The 15,616-nt window shown below is 39.2% G+C and overlaps 4 protein-coding genes across 11 annotated transcripts; 1 reads left to right on the plus strand and 3 right to left on the minus strand.

Annotated features, from left to right (window-relative positions):
- Positions 1-256: 256 nt before the first annotated feature.
- On the minus strand, positions 257-3,693 carry xiap (X-linked inhibitor of apoptosis). Of its 2 annotated transcripts, XM_077733560.1 has the most exons (7): positions 3,525-3,693; positions 2,231-2,495; positions 1,593-2,151; positions 1,359-1,458; positions 1,194-1,272; positions 939-978; positions 257-817 (listed from the first exon to the last, which is right to left on the minus strand). In XM_077733560.1, the coding sequence occupies exons 2-7, from the start codon at positions 2,468-2,470 to the stop codon at positions 624-626; spliced, it is 1,212 nt and encodes a 403-aa protein (XP_077589686.1). In that variant the 5' UTR covers positions 2,471-2,495; positions 3,525-3,693; the 3' UTR covers positions 257-623. The 2 variants fall into 2 exon arrangements, 1 of the variants encoding a protein (XP_077589686.1); XR_013328803.1 differs by having other exon boundaries at positions 670-817; positions 939-1,272; positions 3,385-3,535.
- Positions 3,694-4,105: 412 nt separating this feature from the next.
- On the minus strand, positions 4,106-5,715 carry psmd10 (proteasome 26S subunit, non-ATPase 10). The gene is made up of 5 exons (XM_077733115.1): positions 5,503-5,715; positions 5,314-5,412; positions 4,975-5,121; positions 4,629-4,795; positions 4,106-4,484 (listed from the first exon to the last, which is right to left on the minus strand). Exons 1-5 carry the CDS (start codon positions 5,614-5,616, stop codon positions 4,331-4,333), a joined length of 681 nt encoding a protein of 226 aa, XP_077589241.1. The 5' UTR covers positions 5,617-5,715; the 3' UTR covers positions 4,106-4,330.
- A 140-nt stretch (positions 5,716-5,855) lies between these two features.
- On the plus strand, positions 5,856-7,317 carry nxt2 (nuclear transport factor 2-like export factor 2). Its single transcript, XM_077733117.1, has 4 exons — positions 5,856-6,078; positions 6,206-6,292; positions 6,611-6,755; positions 6,843-7,317. Exons 1-4 carry the CDS (start codon positions 6,064-6,066, stop codon positions 7,025-7,027), a joined length of 432 nt encoding a protein of 143 aa, XP_077589243.1. The 5' UTR covers positions 5,856-6,063; the 3' UTR covers positions 7,028-7,317.
- acsl4a (acyl-CoA synthetase long chain family member 4a) lies at positions 7,079-15,497 on the minus strand. Of its 7 annotated transcripts, none has more exons than XM_077733114.1 (17): positions 15,364-15,497; positions 13,577-13,650; positions 13,286-13,443; positions 12,930-13,163; positions 12,651-12,828; positions 12,468-12,577; positions 11,485-11,623; positions 10,972-11,122; positions 10,610-10,733; positions 10,466-10,537; positions 10,233-10,372; positions 9,963-10,135; positions 9,163-9,237; positions 8,870-9,058; positions 8,672-8,786; positions 8,137-8,294; positions 7,079-8,045 (listed from the first exon to the last, which is right to left on the minus strand). In XM_077733114.1, exons 4-17 carry the CDS (start codon positions 13,155-13,157, stop codon positions 7,888-7,890), a joined length of 2,010 nt encoding a protein of 669 aa, XP_077589240.1. In that variant the 5' UTR covers positions 13,158-13,163; positions 13,286-13,443; positions 13,577-13,650; positions 15,364-15,497; the 3' UTR covers positions 7,079-7,887. The 7 variants fall into 7 exon arrangements, with proteins under 7 accessions (XP_077589240.1, XP_077589239.1, XP_077589234.1 ...); XM_077733113.1 differs by having other exon boundaries at positions 12,930-13,166; XM_077733108.1 differs by having other exon boundaries at positions 12,930-13,443.
- Positions 15,498-15,616: the final 119 nt, after the last annotated feature.

The raw sequence follows: 15,616 nt of genomic DNA on the forward strand, positions 1-15,616 counted from the left end.
TCCTTGTGTATTATACACATTATATTGTAATTGAAAAAAGTGCATGAATATTCTATACTCATGAGATCCATTATTCTCATCTTCATACACCGGTAATTCCACAAATAAAAAGACACATTGGTGCTGTTGTGTGGAGAAAAGGTGCAATAATATTAAAGAATGAATGGAAAAACAATATTAACCTTAAAAAAGACAGTACAAAATGTACAATAGAAATGTAAGCACGTGGTATGAATAAAATGGCAAAACAACGAACATGGTTTATGATCAGTTGGTAAATTTTATTACTGCAAGTTTACACAAAACATTTTTATGGATTGATGATTAAATTGAATACAAATAAAGGGAGTAGTATGTGAAATAATAAAATAGGCAAGAATGAATTAAAAACAAAGCAAACTGTGAAAGTGAGAACATTATCTCCAACTATGTCAGTTTCAGCAGATTTAAACATCGAACAAATGGAAAATTGTGTGGAATAGGGTGATGTCAGAGAGAAAATAATTCAATGTGTTTTTATTATTGACCTATAAACAAATATATCATTTAATAATATACTCTTGATTAGCTAGTCTCTTGAGAGATAGCAGCATATACAATTTAATTGCCAAAAAATATATTTCTTAAGCAATATAAGTCTTGACCTTCTGCGTAATGGACCCACAACAAATTGGACACTTAGAAAGTGTCTGCGAGCAGTTTTCACATGTGGCCAGATGACCACACGGGATGAAGACCACGCAAGTATCTCTGTCCATACAAACTTTGCAGAGCTTTTCCCTCTGCAGTTTCCGTAATGTTTCCAATGGGTCCTCGTCTGAAAAACAATTGCAAATGACAATACACGCTTAATTAAAAACAGAAGGAAGGAAACATCACATCATGACGAATAAGTACAGAAAATGGATGACTAAAACCAAGTCCACACATGTATTTACCATTTCTCTGTGTTGGAAATCCATTTTGGTTACTGGGGCTCTGAAAGCAAAAAGAGTACACTGTTAAAAATGGGGCAAAAATATACTATCTTAATCTTATATCTAAACAATTTTTGCACTCTTCAGAGCTGGGTGATTCAAAGTAGAGTAGCAAATAAAGTTTCAGAAACAATTTTCAAGTTGTTGTATGGTTAAAATAGCTACAACAGAGCCTTAATGGCCATGTGAGTAAAAAAATATGTATTCCAGTCTTACTGCATTATTTCTTTGAGCATCTTGTAGCTGAATACCGCTGATGAATTCTTCTCCTTTTTCTTCCAGCAGGAAGCTGCATCTAGTTGAGGAATTGCATATTTTCAGCCAATTTGCATAGATCACGTCTTAATGAAACATTTTTTAATTAACTATTGTCCTCATTACCCAGGGTAACTTTTAGCATGCTCCTCCCACGGGTCTTCATCAGGATGCCAGCCTTTTAAACCTCCACCACAGCGAAAACACATCACTCTGTCTCCTGTACCTGTAGAAAACACAAAAGAAAATAGTGAATATCATTCAAAAAGACAGCATGCAAGATATGATGCCATTACTAGAACCATCCTAATCCCGATTTTGTTCAATTTAGAAGGTTCTGCAAATGGCAATGTACTTTACCGGTACTGTAGAAGCCAGCTCTAGCAAGTCGAGCATGATCTATTGGATGCTGGATCCCTGCAAAGCTGGACATCCTCTCTTGAAAACTCCCCATAGGGTTGTCAGCATTTACTTGAGGTGGACTGAGATGGTTCTCTTCTTCTGTGCTGTCCTCTGATGGGATGTTTCCCACATCGTGGCCAAGGATGAAGAAGCAATGAGGAAAATGTTTGCCATGTTCACCCCAGGCAGTGTCTCCGGTCTCCCAGCCACCGAGCATGCCGCCGCAACAAAAGCACTGGACCCTGTCCCTCTGACCCAAGTAGAAGAGACCGGCTTGGGCCAGATCTCTGGAAGTGACGGGGACGGAGGAGGGCCAAGAGGAGAACGTCTGACGTCTTGTATCTTCCCTCCTCATGTGAGGAACCAGTGGGTAGGTGGTTTCGTCAACTACTTCGCCTGTTCTCAAACGGTATTCCATGTCTTCGGCTTCCTCATTGTATCTGGATTCCGTCAACTGTGAACTGTTTTGGAAATTGCTGCGATGGGTGCAGGTGAGGAACTTGCACAATGGGGAAACCTACAATTCAGATCAAGATGTTGAAGCAGATAAAAGGACATGAAAAGTGTGCACCCAACCTTCTATCATCATGTCTCACCTCCTTATGCCTCTCTACAGGTGTGTCACCTCTGCACCAGTTTTCTACTGTCATCTTACAGCTAAAACAACGGACGCGGTCGGCTTCGCCGGTGAAGTAGAAACCGGCCCGTGCCAGTCGCTCTGCGGGAACCTGTTTGGACAAACTGGAACCGTTGAATGAGTGGAGACGGGTGTTCATTAGGGAGAAGTCAGCCATGTGATCGCTCTCGAGTCCGTCATCTTGTCTGAGGTCTGACATGATGACAGCAGTGGTCAGAAGATTGCTACAACAGGGTAGAAAAAGAAAATCATTAGAAAGGAGTAAAATGGAGCAGTACAAACTAAAAATCTGAAACTTTTGTATGTGGTCACCACAATGGAATAGTATGCAAAAATGCCTTTTTCCTATACACCTTGAATGAATTGCATTTCTTAAAACGTGTTTCATATGTAGGTCATAGCGTATTGCAAGACGCAGTAGTAGGAGATTGCGTTATATATCCACTGGAGGGAGCTCTAATAATGGTTAGCTCTAATAGTAGTTAGGCTCAACTAGATTGAGCTGTGCTGATTGATCCATACATATAAAATGAGTGTTCTAGAAGGGTTAAAAATAATACCAGTCCGTGTATCAGAGGCTTACGTGGAAGTTCTGATCTAACCACTTTAACAAGGTGTCGGGACATGATGATAACAGTATAAAATGTGGGATGGGCACGGGCGAGGCAAGTTTGTCTATACAAACACGAGAACAGGACGTTTCGTTCTGCCACCCAGCAACACAAATCGAAAAACATGTACACACACGACAATAGTACGCAACTTATTTATCATTTTAAAAAGCTTGGGAAGGGGGCATTTTTTCTGGAGATTGGAGAATGGAGTGACGTCTACATGTGATTTGATTGTATACTCGAAACGCGATTTTTACGCTTTGAACTCTTGGGAAATGTATTGCAAACAGCCTCTTTGGAAAATATTATATTGCAAGTAATAGTTGTCATTTCCTACAGTAACGAAATTGTATAAATAAAACTCCAGAATGTGTCATGAACAAATCACGCGGCTGAGTGGGTAGCAGTCACAATTCTGCTGTGAAGTAACATTAAGTCTATTGGTTTACACAACATTAAATACACAAAAGCGCATTTCCTGAAATGTTTAGACACTTACCAGTGCAGTAATAAACGGCAAAATGCTTTATCTTATCGTCTCCGTGCTAGCTGCCAGCATTAGTTAGCCCGACAAACTGACCCGTTCTGCGACTTTAATTCCTCTTATAGTTCATCTGTCTGTTGAAACGGATATTTTACCTTTCGTGTTCCAGTTCTTTGTCCTTCAAAGCCACCTTGAAATTTACCAACGTTGTTTTATCCTTGAACTGACATGAAAGAGGATCAAATGACGCGACTTTCAGGAAGTAGATGTTGGGGGTTAAAACACGAATTATGTGCGCAACCTATTCTGCGCATACCACGTGACACCAAACGTCTCATTTAACATAGTACTACTCGTGTTGTTATTATTATTATTACTACTCGTTTCATTCCTAAAATAGTTCTAGACTGGGTCAGATTATATCATAGGATCTTTTTCCAAATGTGTACAACAGTAGAAGCATCACAGGTAAAACAAAGTCCTAATTTTTGAAGAATATGAACTTTATGGAATGATAACTCAACTTTACTGGTTGCAAAATACTCTTACTCTATGCAAGTCACATGACCTGACCCAATTAAGTACTCTTTTCTCTAACTTGGAAATACAGTTATAGTAAAATATGTCAGAACATTAATGAGAAAATAAAATGCACATCACAATTTGCAGCTTAATAATTTTTCTACCATTTATTACAATTGGGGTAGAAAATGAAATAAACCCCACAAGTCACACATTATGAACAAGCAAAACACAGATTTTTATTAAATCATTTGCAACAATTCAAACTTCACAGAAGGTGTGGCTGCAGTTTGGGCCAGTACATGTTGGTGTTTTTGTTCAAGTTGGTTAAGAAGGACACACATTTCAACTTCTCCCGTTAGTTTGGTGGCCAATAACAACAAACCATTTGATAAGGTTGGTGGATGACGATGGTGCGGTTTATAGCTGAAACGATACATCATCCTTCCACAATTCGCTGAAGTAAATTCCCTAGTGAACCTTTTGCCATTTGGATAGGGGTTTTCTCTTCCTTGTTTTCGATGTAAATGCTTGCCCCGTGCTCCACCAACAACTTGGCCGCTTCGACACGCTCCTCGTCACATGCCAAGTGGCTGATTTAACAAAATAAAATAAATTAAAAAATGGAAAAAATAAGTGTCATTAGTCACATTGTCCACTTTAAAACTCAAGCTGTTGATATTTTAGTTACTTTCTTTAAATAGTAAAATGGTATGACATTATTGTATAATACGTACAGTGCTGTGTTGCCCTGTGAGTCCTGAATGTTGGTTGAGGCACTCTGTTTGAGAAGAAGCTGGATGAGGCGATAGTTGCCTTTGGTAGAAGCTCTATGAAGTGGAGTGGAATCTAGTTTGTCTGTGGCATTGGGGTCTGCTCCATTTTCAAGCAAAAGCAAGGCAATCTATATAAAAAAGCAAAGCACAAAATGTTCAAGGACCACAAATACTTCAATCATCATATTATTGCTGCTGAGCATTTTAGGTATAATCATTCTCATTTTTAGGTGAAGTGACAACATAAACTATAGTATTAGATCCATGGCAAAATTATGATGACAGGTATAAATTCATTAAAAGGCACCTCATATCTATCCTTAGAGGCGGCGTAATGAAGAGGAGTGCATCCATTTTGATTGACAGAGTTTAGTTGAGCTCCTTTAGATATTAATGCTCGGACTATGTCTTCTCTCCCAGCAGAAGATGCAATATGAAGAGGCGTCCATGCAGCCTGGGGAAGGGAGGAAAGCAATAGGGTCAATTTCAGCATATATTGATCCCTAAATGCTACTAAAAGCAGTACCACGATACAACAAATCCAGTGTTTTGGTACTAGGTTTTGCTCCTATTTAAACCAGCATATGATGGATTTTTCCCCCATAGAGAACCCAAAAATGTGTGTAGCGTGTTTTTACGTCCATACGTCATCTTGCAAGTTCACTTCAACTCCCAGGTCGAGTAGAAAAGAAACAATGTTGGTATGTCCAGCCGAACAAGCCCAATGCAGGGCAGTTCTGTGATCCTAAAATAAAATAAAACGAAGAATTTATAAAGATAAGAAAGTTGTTATTACCATGTGAACAATACAAGTTGCTGGCTCGTGCATTCTTACCTGATCTGTTTTGCAAGCAAGGGTTTTATCGGATAAAATGCACTGTCTTAGTTTATCAAATTGACCCAAATATGCCAAATTACAAATGTCGACGTTTGATACAGAGCCTTCCATTTTAAATTATTCTTGTAATGTAAACAAATGATATTAGCCGCTCTCTTGTTGCATTTGAAACACGGGGGAATGACTCAGGAAATTATAATTTACACTTCCGCCATGAAGTAGATGAACTCTTCACATAAAATTACAACCCGAGATTTATTAAATATAAGATCCTACAATGCTGAGCGTTGTAGCTTATTCCACAACTAAATATGAATTTTATTAACACGTGCAATCTTATTGTGCATTTCTGGTGAAAAAATACACTGCATGAACAAGAACCTGTTTTATTTTGGTAGGCCACGTTACTGTTAGGGGTTGCGTAACAACAATAACTCCCACACGCAGTAACTGTTGTTACTAAAATATTTTCAATAGTAAATCTATGACATTAACGGCATATTATTCCTAAATCCAAAATCATAGTATTTTTTTACTAATTGGTGGACAATTTTCGTCATGGCAGCTACGTTGGTAAGAATCGTTCTAAACATTATTTAGACGACAGGCATCATAGTGTGGTTAGCATTCAGCTAATGCATGGTGTGCATGTGAAGAACAAAAGCATCAACATTAAAAAATCTTTTTCTTTCCTGCCCAGGATTTCAGGACCCATGTTGACCAGTCGTGCAGATATTCAGAGGAATTCGTCAACATTTACTACGATTGCATGGATAAAAAGAGAAGAGTGAGTGGAATTTAAGGGAAAATGTTCCTGATTTCAGAATATTAAGCACACTGAAAGGGTTTAACTCAACCCACTCCCCTTAAATATGCTTAATCATGTCACTTTATTTTATTAATAGTCATTGCTAGCCGATCTTGATCAGATTTATTGTACGACGTCGATTTCCTAAATTCATACTTTATGATGATGACCACTAGGTGGCAGCAAAGTCGTCTCTTTGGGTATTCAGTGTGAATAAGAATTGAGAAGTTAAGAATGTAAATGCCATATAAAATCATAACTATTTAATCAAATATTTGACTGCTTTTTTTATCGCAGAACCTCACCAGACTGTACTTGGATAAGGCAACATTGGTGTGGAATGGAAACACTGTATCCGGACTAGATGCCCTTGGAGAGTTCTTTGAGGCATTGCCTTCAACCGAGTTTCAAGTCCATACGCTGGATTGTCAACCAGTCCACGGTTAGTGGGAAAAAATGTCACAACGTCATAATAAAGTACAGTAGAAAGACCGAACAAGGGTGCCAAGCATATATTTGTGTTTTCCAGATCAAGCAACCCAAGGTCAGATGACTCTGCTGGTGGTAACCGGTGGGACGGTCAAGTTTGAGGGCAACAAGCAACGTTTCTTCAACCAGAACTTTCTTTTAACGGCTCAGGCGTCGCCCAACAACGAGCAGCCCGTATGGAAGATCGCTAGTGACCGTTTCCGTTTCCAAGACTGGAATAGCTGAGTGATTTCAGCACTACTATTTTGTTTAGAATGTAATTCTTCAATGGTGACGTCATATGAAAGAGTATTTATTTTTCAGAAATGCTTGAACAATAAGGCCTGTGATTCCAAACTGTGTTTTGTGTACAGTATACAAACAAGTAAAAGTATACATATAAAACACATGATATTGACATGACCATATTCTTCTTTACAAATGCTAACAGTAAAGTTTTTGCCACTAAGTATATCCAAAGTGCAAAACAACCTACTTTTGGCAGTGTGTCAGAGAATAAAACATTTGCTGCTGGCCTTCCTGAGTCGTTATGGTTACACATTTGGTCTTGTTTCAGCATTATTCAACATAAATAGCATGAATACAATTAGCCAGAATAAATTAAGGTTATCAAGCATATCTCTGGGTAGGGGTATCAATGACCTCATTCTTCATGTAAATGTTTCACAAGGCTGTTAAAAACCACTTCACTACTTAGCAAACAGACACACAGATTTTTTTCTGCTGAAGACATACAGTAAGTGCTGAAGACTCAAGGCACAGTAACAGCAGTACTCCCAAGAAAAGAAAACAAATATTGCAATCTAATAAATTCATAATATAACCGGACTGTTATTAGCAACAAGTGGAGGGATTCTTTTAGAACAAAAGGGGAAAAAATGTAACAAAAAAAAACAAAGCAGCTATCCTTGCACATCTTTAACGATCGAATGCAACCGATCGACAGCTTCAAATTCCAAGTTTGACCCATTTTTAGTTGTGTGCCTCTGGAAAAACAAGACAGCATAGAACCCAACAGGAAACTATTTACAAACAACAAACAGTGGTGCAGCTAAACTCAAACCTCTTGTTAGAGAACGTAAGTCTTATTTGCCGTTGTACATTCTCTCTATGTGGTAACGATAGTGGTTTTTCAGCTCTTTGCGCTTCAGTTTAAATGCATCTGTGACCAGACCAGTTTCAGGTGTCCACGGTTCCGGGCTCAGGTGGACTTTAGTGGGAATTTCAAAGCGCTGGAGTTTAACTAAAGAGAGAAAGAAATATTTTAAATGTACAGTGTATGTGGGGGGAGGAAATACAGGAATGAGTTGCCTCAAAGAAAAAAAATCTCCTACTTTTAGCAGCAACGTCCTTGATCTCCTTCAAGACCTCGATTTCCATTTTGGGATCGGTACAGATTTCCTCCCAAGGTGCAAGCAATCCTCCCTGCTTGGCCAGTTCCATTAGTCGCTTCTGGTTGGGAACCACAAAGCTGATGATGTAGTTTTGGTCACTGAAGGGGGAAGACAAGAAGGAGGAAATTGACTGTGTGCACCCTGTTCAAAAATACATCACCACAAACATTACTCCTGACTTTTTTGGGGCATACACTTCCTCAGTCCTTAAATGTTGAATGTATTTGTAATTTTTGATGTCATTTTTTCATAGCCTGAAAAAAAACGTACCCATTTTTTACAGTAACTTCCCAAGGTAAACGAGAGTTTAAATCCAAGTTTAAAGGGATACATTTTGTTTTATTTGTATCAATTCGTATGGATGAACTGATTGTGTTGGTTCATCATGCACAGCCTATTTGCACTAAGTTAGATTCAGAAAATATTTGTATTTTTTAATCATGCACAAGGGACTACTTGCTTTAAGACATCTCACCTGTTTGCATAAACGCAGATGTTGTCAATAAGGGAGCTATTCTTCAAGGCTGACTCCACCTTACCGAGAGAAACATACTCCCCTGCTTGCAGTTTGACCAGATCTTTCTTACGGTCTGAACAAAAATAGAAAGGCAGTCTATTAAAAACCAAAGTAATCTAAATCTTTCCACAAATCCTTGCTGGTTATGACACTGACCAACTATTTGCAAGCAGCCATCTGGGTGAACCTCGCCAATGTCTCCAGTGCAAAACCATCTTTGACCCTTGTCATCCACGAAAAAATCCTCATCCTTGCTCTCGTACTTGAAGTAGCCCATCGTCACATTAGGACCGCCAATTAAGACCTCCCCTCTTGGGTTGGGTTTGTCTTTGCTGGTGTAGCCACCTATCAGAGGGCAAAATTCCATATTTTTAATAACCATGTGGCAACAGGTGCCTCTCCAAGTGGAATGCACTTCAAGATGTAACCTGTCGGTTAAAAAGACATACCTTCAGCCCAGTCTCGCAGTCTGACCTCACAGCAAAGAAGTGGCGCGCCAACGCGCCCAGTGCTATTATCTGCAACTGTATGAATGGATAACAAAAGTTATTAATAGATGTATTTCAAGTTTACTTGTAGCAGTAGCTTAGTTAACCTTTAATTCTGCCATTGTCTTAAATGTGTTGCACAGTAATTAGGCAACCTCACCTCAAAAAGGCAGATTTTATAATGATCTTTGAGTGGTTCCAACATACTTCAGACTATTTCTAGGACTGATGCCATTTTTTTTATTTCCACTCCATATGGGGGAAGGACGACTGGTTACTTTGCATTCTTCCATTTACTAAGGAATGCATGTTCCACTCATAGTAATGATTTCATGCTTCTCATCAAAACTACTTGAATTATGCCTCATTCTATTCTAGAGAAAGTGTCCTTGAAGTCATTTAAAAACTTTGTAGCTAATCACAAAGAATTTGAAATGGAAGACTGATTATGAAAGGTCGTTTTCTTTCACAAGGAATATTTTTAACTTCTCTGAGGTACATAACCGGTTTGTGGGAGATCGGTTTTAGTGCTCCTTGGTATGGGATCAAATACTCATGCTGTTTAAGTTAACACAATTAAGGCCATGTGTGCAAAGTATTTTCTCACTATCAAACTGCACCCACCATAAAAAAAATAGACCAAGTATTTGTGATTGAGAAGAAATAATATCTACCTACAAATTTGCACCTTGTTGCAAATTCTACTATTGATAAACCACTCAAAATGATATTTACTCAGACTTGCATTGGCTTGGCCTTACCCTCTGTGATGGTGCCTGCACCACAAGTTTCTGTGAGCCCATAACCTTGCCCGACGGGGCAACAAAAGCAGACGTTCATGAACCTCTGTGTCGCTGCAGACAGAGGCGCTCCTCCCGACAGCATTAACCGCACTCTCCCGCCTAGAAGCTTCTTTACCTTGGTGAACAACAGCCTAAACAAGGGCATACATGTCACACATTTCAAGTTTAACGTGTTGCTCAGCTTTGAAAGGTTCCATTAGCGACATAATAAATCCAATAAGTTCTCACGCATTGCAAAGTGGCGCATCATAGCCTCTCTTGATCTGCTTTAGTTTGTAGCGATAGCCCAAGTTGAACAGCATCTTTTGAATGTAACTCATCTCTTGCACTTTGTTCATCACGTTCTTGTTGATGCGATCCAAAATTTCCTAAAGTTAAAAAGGAATAAAAAAATATATATTAGGGTTAAGATGAGCAGGAGAATGCAAAAAAGTAGGGTGAAAAAAAAATTGGATTTTTACAGGTACAGCTGCCATTAGTGTAGGTTTTAACACAGTGGAGTCTCCCTTGCTTCCTCTCTTTATTTTGGAAGACTAAAAGAAAAGGATAGAAGGAATTTTTGAGTACAAGGATAAATGCAAAGTGGCAAATACAAGCCACTTTACCTGATCCGACAACGTGTGAGGGGAAGAATAGCCAATGGGACATCCGTATGTGACACAGCTGATCTCTGCGGTCATCTCAAGCACATGAGCCAGAGGAAGGTAGCCAATGTAAATATCCTTGGGGCTATTTGAAGACAGATGTGGGAAAAAAAAATGTGGTGAGTTGATTTACGCGAAACGCTGCAATTTCCCCCTTAACACTGCTTTTCCATTACTGAGTTCAAAAGTTATTGGTATTTTAGTCATGAACCTTATTGGTCATCCACATGTCCATTAAGATAGGAGGTACTTCATTTTTTTTTTTAAATGGACATCAGTACATAAATTAAGATGACACTTGCCTATTTTATATTTCAACTTACCCAAGTCCTGGAATGCGTTCACACTGTCCTGTCATCCCGGCAATCAAATTACTATGGACAATTACGACTCCTTTGGGACGCCCAGTGGAGCCGCTGGTGTACATTATCACAGCCACATCTGAGGGCTGTGGCTTCACAACTTCCTGTCCCACTACAAAACACGTGGATAATTTGAAATTTATAACATTTACATGTCAACAATAACTACTATTTTATTATGCACGTTTCCAGTACCTCTATAAAATTATCATACCCTTGTGTTAAACTTGAAAGAAAAGTAATCTGTATGTCAAGGACCTTTAATAGTAAAAATCCACTTTGATGCTGCTGGTGAAGACCAAATTTAAACTGTTGTTGAATATCTAAATAGAGGAAAGTACCCATAACAATCAGCACTGTGAGAATCATAACAAATGCCCTCACTGTATAATTGAAGGATAGAAAAAAAACAACTAAACTTGGGTATGATAATTTTTGTAGGTATTTCTATATAACAGCTGAGGAATAACGCACTATTTTCAGGCAATGCGCCTAAATCTTGGACTTGCTGCATGCTGTGGATGGAGAGTCCTGATGGGTAGCCCCCTGTGCTCACTTTTTTCTGGTCCACATAGATTATGTGTTTCAGCGTTGGGATACTTGGAAGGACGTTCTAGAATAAATAAAAGCAAATGAATCATGTAAAAACGCTGCATACATACAAATGGTACATAAAAAAATATTGAGATGAAGTTTTGTTATTGACAAAATACTTATTTTCCACCATGATTTGCAAATAAATTATGTATAATGGGATTTTCAGTTTTTTTTCCACATTTTGTCTGGTCTCTCATGGTTGAGGTTTACCCATGTTTACAACAACAGGCATTTCAAATCTTTTCAAGTAGGATAACTTGCACAATTGGTGGTTGACTAAATGCTGTAAATCCCTCAGATAAGAAATTTCACACAAGTGGTAAATATGTCACCACCAACCATTAATTTGACTCACTTATGGTTACAGAATATGATAGCCTTTCCCACAGAAAATGGATTCACAGCCTCAAAGGCCAAGCGAGGAATCTTTTCAACATTTGGACCAAAAGATCAAGAAACCAAGACGGATGTAGTGGGTGGGTTTTTCCTAACAGTGATTCAGGTAACAGATATTCAATCTAGTACTTGTAATGAGTTTAAGTCCCATGACAGACCATAGACTGACCATGAAACTAAGTCAAGTTTAAGTATAATTTAGACATAGCATTGGCGAGCATAGTAATGCGTCATAATTTGAATTTTCAACTAACCCTAACCCTAACCCATACTACACACACCTTTATTCTTTGTAGTCTTGACATTAAATGACTTGAAGTGTATTTAATAGAAACAGACGTGCAATTTAGTAAAAGTACAAATAATGGGATTGAATGTTATTTATCGTCAATATCAAACAAGTTAAATATAACAGCAAATTGGAAAGACGATTCTAATCAAGTCTTTTAGTAGGAACAACTCACTTTTAATTTAGTCTGTAGAAGCTCAGCACTGGTAACAAGATGTGAAACTCCAGTTTCATTCAGTCCAAATGCAATTGCCTCCTCTCCCAATGTCGCATAGAACGTCACCACTGTTAGGAAATAGAAGAAAAAAAATTAAGTGAATCATAACACAGGTTGTGACTAATAAAGTACTATACGCACATGGGAAATTATGCTGAAAGCACGTTTGGGCAGTAATCATCCATTCTGCTCTGGTCTCGCAGAAGATTGCAATGGTGTTTTTAGGTTTCTGCCCAAGAGTTGCCAATCCTCTTCCAAACTGATTGACCAGAGAGTTCACTTGATTGTAGGATAGCCATTTATAATCACCAAGGATTAACTAGGAGTCGAGATGAGGGGAGAAAAACATAAATGAATCTTAAAAAGAGAAAACAATTCAGGCTAATTAGCCTCTTTGAATGGAATGCAATGTATTCTTACTTTTTTAAAAATCTTTCCATTGGGCTGTTTCTCATTTTCCTCATTCAGCAGCTCTCTGGTGCCAAGACAAGGCGACTCTCCAAAGCGTTCCACGGCAAATGTGAACAACTTATCAAGAGTATCTTTGCCAGGCAGGTCTTCTTTGGCCAAAGACTCAAAGTGGTCCACAGAGCGATAAGGTCCCTCGGCACGGCCGGTGGTAGAGCGGGCTTTGACCCGCTTGGACATAGTGATCTTCTGACCAGCACCAGTGATGTAGTACCATGGTAGGAAGGAGAGGACAGAGTAGAGCCACACCACAAGGTGGACTGGAAAGAGGAGGACAGATTGGAGAGTATCGGATTGAAAACCCATACCGTTCCAGGAGGAATATGTGGGGGGGAGGAGGGGAAGAGTGGCAGCGATGAGTCCTGCTCAGATGGAGGGGCGCTGCTCTTAAAATGGGGAGGGAAGAACTTGGTTGGTGCCTTTGAAGCCCACCAAAATGCCTGTTGTCCACTGTAAGCGCCTTCAACTGAAATGAAATAAAAGACAAGTCACAAAAAGTGGCAATGACAACAGGCAGATTTCAATTTTCCAGCCGAGCCAGATGTCGAAAAGCTTCTTTCACGCTAAACCCACAACCTGCGCGTTCAAAAATGAAATACCTGGCAAGTTTTCAGGACCAAATGGAGTTCTTGCCTTTAGGATGGATGAGGAAGCACTTCCCGTGGAGTGATATCTGCAATCCCAATAACATTTTCTGATTGGATGACTACTTGCTAGAGCAAGTCGGAACGCTTGTGAAAAATCATTAGAACTGCTTTGAATTAATTTTAATTTCCAGAGAAAAAAAATACTGCAGAATACAAATATATCATATCAGAATTAAGACCAGTTCACTTGAAAGGCGATTTTTGCTAAGATAGTTGTAAATTGTATACTTCTATGCTTCATAAATGCAGTTTAGCTTGTCATCACAGACAAAAAATTGGAATTCTTTTTGACTGTAACAATAGAACGAGGTACTTTCTGTACATGGAACTAAGAAAAAGTTCTTGGAAATGTTGATCCCATAATGTACAGGATGTACATCACGCCAGGCAAGACCATGTTCCAGCCAGCATCAAAGCAAAGAGCCTGAGGCGAGGTGTCAAAAAAACAGTTTGGACTTTAAGTGCCAACCCGCATTTTAAGTGTAAGTGGCAACAACTATGGGCAGAGGCCAGTATTTTTCGGACTATAACTCGCACCAGCCAATGAATACACAATGAAGAGGGAAAAAAATTGTTGTATATTGGGGGATTTGATTTTTTTTTTTATTTGACAGGAAGCATAAAGGTTAATTTAAAATCGAGAACAACAGGCTAAACAGGAATCGGTTAACTTAAGTTTTTCAGATAACCATAGCGCAAAAAAAACATAACAGGGCTTTTGATGGCAAGAACTAATTGTGGAATTGATACTTTGAAATACAAAATCTGACCGCTTAATAAATCTAACTCGGATGTTGGTACGTTTCAACCTCATTGTGCATTCATAAAAAATTGTCAAGTGATGTTAAAGTCTGAATGACTATGAGAGCTTCAAAAGACATCAGTAGCCTCAGGAATCATCACTATGAAAAATCAATTTAAAGAAATCTGACTCATTGGCTGCCATTGACTGCAATGGACGTCCAAGTGGCACAAAACCAGCCAGCCAATTTGAATTAAAGCAATGACAAGCAACGAGTTCATCCCCACATTTCTCCTCCAACAAATCCCTTGGAAATCTTTCTCACCTCAAACTGTGAAGGTCAAGCTCTCATCCTCATGACCTCTCTGGTGACCAAGTTATTGATGACCTTGCTAAATGAACCCCAAAATATAGTCTAAAACCGATGTACTCAGTGTTTAAATTGGAACTAATACGCAAATTATCCCTACGGAAGGCATTGTCTTAAACACTGGAAGATAAAAGACAAAAACAAAGATATAAAAGACGATATAACAGAGCACGTTGTTCGTCAAAGTGATCAAATGAAGACCTACTCATATCTGTGGCATGAATGACGAATTGTGCTTTTACGCCATATGATGGGAGGCTGTCTTTGAATGGCATCACTATCCGATTCTTACTACATTTCTTGTTCGTTTGCGCCACAGATAAAAAAAAAAAGACCAACCGTTGTAAAATGAGAACAAACGGGACCCCTTTGGTTCTTGATCGTCAAGGCGCAGAAGACAAAAGCCGGCGCAAGTGTGCCAGCTTGGGTTCGAGCAACCGCCGATGCCCGCCCGCACGCCAGCCAGACAACGGAGATCGGAACAATTCGTCCTAAACCAATTGTACACTTCCCTCTTTACATTAAGAGATGGTTTTAATCTACAAACGGATAAAGTCACTAATACGATTAGAGCGGGTGCCAAGCGAGTGATAGCCAGCGTAATTGACAGGCTGGCAGCATTCTTACCTCGGGTAGTTTGAAGCCGGCTCGTCGTGACTCGCGTCTCCAGTCAGAATGACCGACAGTTACCTCTTCCCAGGACTCAGGACCCCGGAACTACGACGTCATCTGATTCCATTTCTCTTCGCCAATGAGAATTCATTTTATTGCACTCAACAATACCCCAAGCAATGCCACGCCTCCTCCTTTAAGCGCATGCGCAAGATTATCCGAACCTCGTCATCCCTTGTATACAAATACTAGTACTAGTAGTAATTAT

The sequence above is a fragment of the Stigmatopora nigra genome, chromosome 14, assembly GCF_051989575.1.
Source record: "Stigmatopora nigra isolate UIUO_SnigA chromosome 14, RoL_Snig_1.1, whole genome shotgun sequence".
Taxonomy (NCBI): domain Eukaryota; kingdom Metazoa; phylum Chordata; class Actinopteri; order Syngnathiformes; family Syngnathidae; genus Stigmatopora; species Stigmatopora nigra.